Below are 3,045 nucleotides of genomic sequence, written 5' to 3' on the forward strand. Positions count from 1 at the left end.
GGTTCAATTATTGAATTGAGAAGATCGTATCAAGCATATAATGTAATGCCAAGTTTAAGTAAAGCTTTGAAGCGTTATGGTGTATGAGATTGGAGGATGGCTCTATTCGAGGTATGTATCTGCTGTGTCATCAAGGTATATATCTCGTCTGTCATCGAGGTATATATCTACTGTGTCATACGTAGTGCATGGTCTGTACTATAAGGCTTCTCTCATACATTACTTGGTGTTTGTGCAGTAAATGGGATTCAGTTCTTTGCTTGCGTCATTGCTGCTGAGAATCTTTTGCAGAGTCTAGGATGTTCTCGCATGAAATATTAACTACCAGTCAAACTCTTAAAACTTGGAAGATCAAAGATGTTGCGATCAGCCAACTCCTCCCAATCAAGACTCAAGATACATTTTCCATATGTTGCAAGTAAAATGTAGCCCCTATCCTTTGGCTGAAACAGTAAACCATCTTATCCTTCTTCCTTTTGTTTTTCTGTCGCATTAGAGTTGTGGATAATGAGTTTTTGCAGGATGTTTATTTATTAACTGCATAACAAGATATATAGAGTTCAATGACGCATGAAAGAGGAAACCTTCAACCCACTCGCTTCACAAATTAGTTAGACATCTATATGCAATATTTGAAATTTTGCCGATGACTACATGATTCATCTGCATCCTGAATTGTGTTTCCAGGATACAGGATGATTAGCAGCCTATAGACTGGCCAGCCTCTGCTGCAAATAACTGAATTTAGACAAAGACAAGCATGACAGCGAGGGTTTATCGATTTGTTCACAAAGCATCATTTGGCTTTCTTAATTCCAAAATAGAACTTTATGGATTTTTAGGAACCAACTTGTTATCCTTCTGAAAATGGCAACTTGTTCTGCTGGTGTCACAGAACTGCAGAAACTTCAGAACAACATTTATTGAGTTGCAGGTCATTTATTATTGCTACACCCTTGCAATGTTGCTTCCTTTAAAGTCTATCTAACAAACATTAAACTGAGCTAGCTACCGCTATGAGCGGTTCTAGATGAAAGTTAGATCACAAGGATCTTGATGTACATCCTCATTTTGCAAAAGATTATTTTGATGGCTTGAACCCGTGGCCTCAAGATCAAATGCAACTTAGAACTTCCACTTAGTCAATCTTCAAATTAGAATCAATTACTCAGAGACTGACAGAAACAATGAAAATCAAAAGATCAAACACAATACAAGCCCCATGACAATCATCAAGCTCTCATAGTCGCCCAAGGTAAAACATGCTTAAATTTGCCATCATAAATATTCAAAACCATAGGAGAAACAGTTTAAAAAGGTAAAAAAAAACATACTGATATGGATACTTCATTTCTAGCTGTATATAAATTCGACTCTCCTGGAAAGTACGAGAGAGAGAGAGAGAGAGAGAGGAAGAGAAGAACTGCACTCTTGGCAGAAATATCTTCAAAATCACAAACCAATAACCAATTGAACAATAACGAAAATGAACGACAGTGGCAATTCAAATGGACAACAAACAGCATGCCTCGCAAATTACAGATTAGCTCTATACATGATCTCCTATGTTACAGAAAATGCATTCCAATTTACATAATCAGCTCCTAAAACCAAACGCAGACCACTTCCTCGAGGTCTCCTTCTTTGTCGTTTTAGAAGTGGGATCGATAAGGTTCTCCAGTGACTTTGCCTTTTTGTTGCGAGATTTGCCTGCTTCTTTCAATAACTCGGCCAGCCTTTTCTTCTCATCATCGAAATCAGGATTTGCAGTTCCAAGTTTCTCTTCTCTCAATTTAAGAACATACTCCAGAATCTCAATGGCATCTTCAACTCTGCAGGACATAAGACAGAAATAAGCTGAACATTACAAAGCAGTTCAACAACGACATACCCAGTATATTCCCACAAAGTGTGGGGTCTGGGGAGGGTAAGTTTACCCAGTCCGTACTCCATACAACTACCTCAAAGGTAAGATGGAGAGGCTGTCTCCGATAGACCCCCGGCTCATGCTTATAATGGTAATGCTACTTTAAATATATGCATGTCAATGCAAGGCATGTAATATTGTAGATATGTTCATTTGATTTAAATTTTTTAATATTGGCAGAAGATTGGGAAGGAAATATTTTCCTTCAAAGACCAGTGAGAGAGCTAGAGAGATGAACTTCTCAAATATACAGATCATCAAGAAAAAGATGTTGCTGCTGTAAACTTATTTCACGAGACTATTGATTGGTGATAAGTCAAACGCCCCAAAGAATAATATCCAATCTTTGAAGCTAGAGGGAAAGAAACTGAAAATACAGAAGTTGTGACGCCTCAAATTTCTAGTCAAAATCCCAGCAGAAGAAACATGATACCGTAAGCAGTAGCACTAAAGAGCTATTACAATAATGCTGCTCAAAATGAAAGCTAATCAATTAGGGGATAATTAGTTTCCAAATGTTACAAGAAAAGTAGTATATATGCAATGCAGTTTTAATAAATTAGTGGATTAATCAGCAAGGTTCATCCAAGTACTTAAGGAAACATTTTCAAAAATGACATTACCTTCCCAATGCATCATAAGTTGCTGCAAGATTGCTATAGACACCAAGAGTATCTTGATGACAAGGACCACACTCCTGTTCCAGAATTTGTCTTGCTTCCTCGAATAACTCAGCAGCCTCGTCTATTTTGAATAACTGAACAGAAGACAATCCCATCTGATTCAAAACAACCCCAAAGAACGCGGACTTCCTCTCACCGCCAGCCCTGAGTTTTGCTACAGCATTTTCAAAGGAGCTGTGTGCCTCTTCATATCTTCCAACCATATAGAACATAACTCCCATCCGTGCTTCAATGCCAGCAATTGTACTTTGCTGTCCTGGTTTATCCTCCAAAAGTTTCATTGCCTTGAGCAGGAGTTTCAGTGCCTCCTCAGGTTCATTAAATAACTCATAAATAGCTGAAATTTCTGTCAACCCACAAGCAATCTCTTCTGCAGTCGTTCCAGGCACAGGTTTTGCATATATTCTCAAGGCATTTTCACAATAGGATCTGGAT

General features: G+C 38.2%; 1 protein-coding gene and 1 long non-coding RNA gene across 2 annotated transcripts; one reads left to right on the forward strand and one right to left on the reverse strand.

The window, feature by feature from the left end:
* On the forward strand, window positions 1-951 carry LOC124890545. Its single transcript, XR_007049211.1, has 3 exons — window positions 1-111; window positions 239-451; window positions 688-951. It is a non-coding gene; the product is annotated as an uncharacterized LOC124890545 (long non-coding RNA).
* Window positions 952-1,416: 465 nt separating this feature from the next.
* On the reverse strand, window positions 1,417-3,039 carry LOC124890544 (protein KINESIN LIGHT CHAIN-RELATED 1-like). Its single transcript, XM_047402366.1, has 2 exons — window positions 2,551-3,039; window positions 1,417-1,832 (listed from the first exon to the last, which is right to left on the reverse strand). Exons 1-2 carry the CDS (start codon window positions 2,889-2,891, stop codon window positions 1,598-1,600), a joined length of 576 nt encoding a protein of 191 aa, XP_047258322.1. The 5' UTR covers window positions 2,892-3,039; the 3' UTR covers window positions 1,417-1,597.
* Window positions 3,040-3,045: the final 6 nt, after the last annotated feature.

The sequence above is a fragment of the Capsicum annuum genome, unplaced genomic scaffold, assembly GCF_002878395.1.
Source record: "Capsicum annuum cultivar UCD-10X-F1 unplaced genomic scaffold, UCD10Xv1.1 ctg19855, whole genome shotgun sequence".
Taxonomy (NCBI): domain Eukaryota; kingdom Viridiplantae; phylum Streptophyta; class Magnoliopsida; order Solanales; family Solanaceae; genus Capsicum; species Capsicum annuum.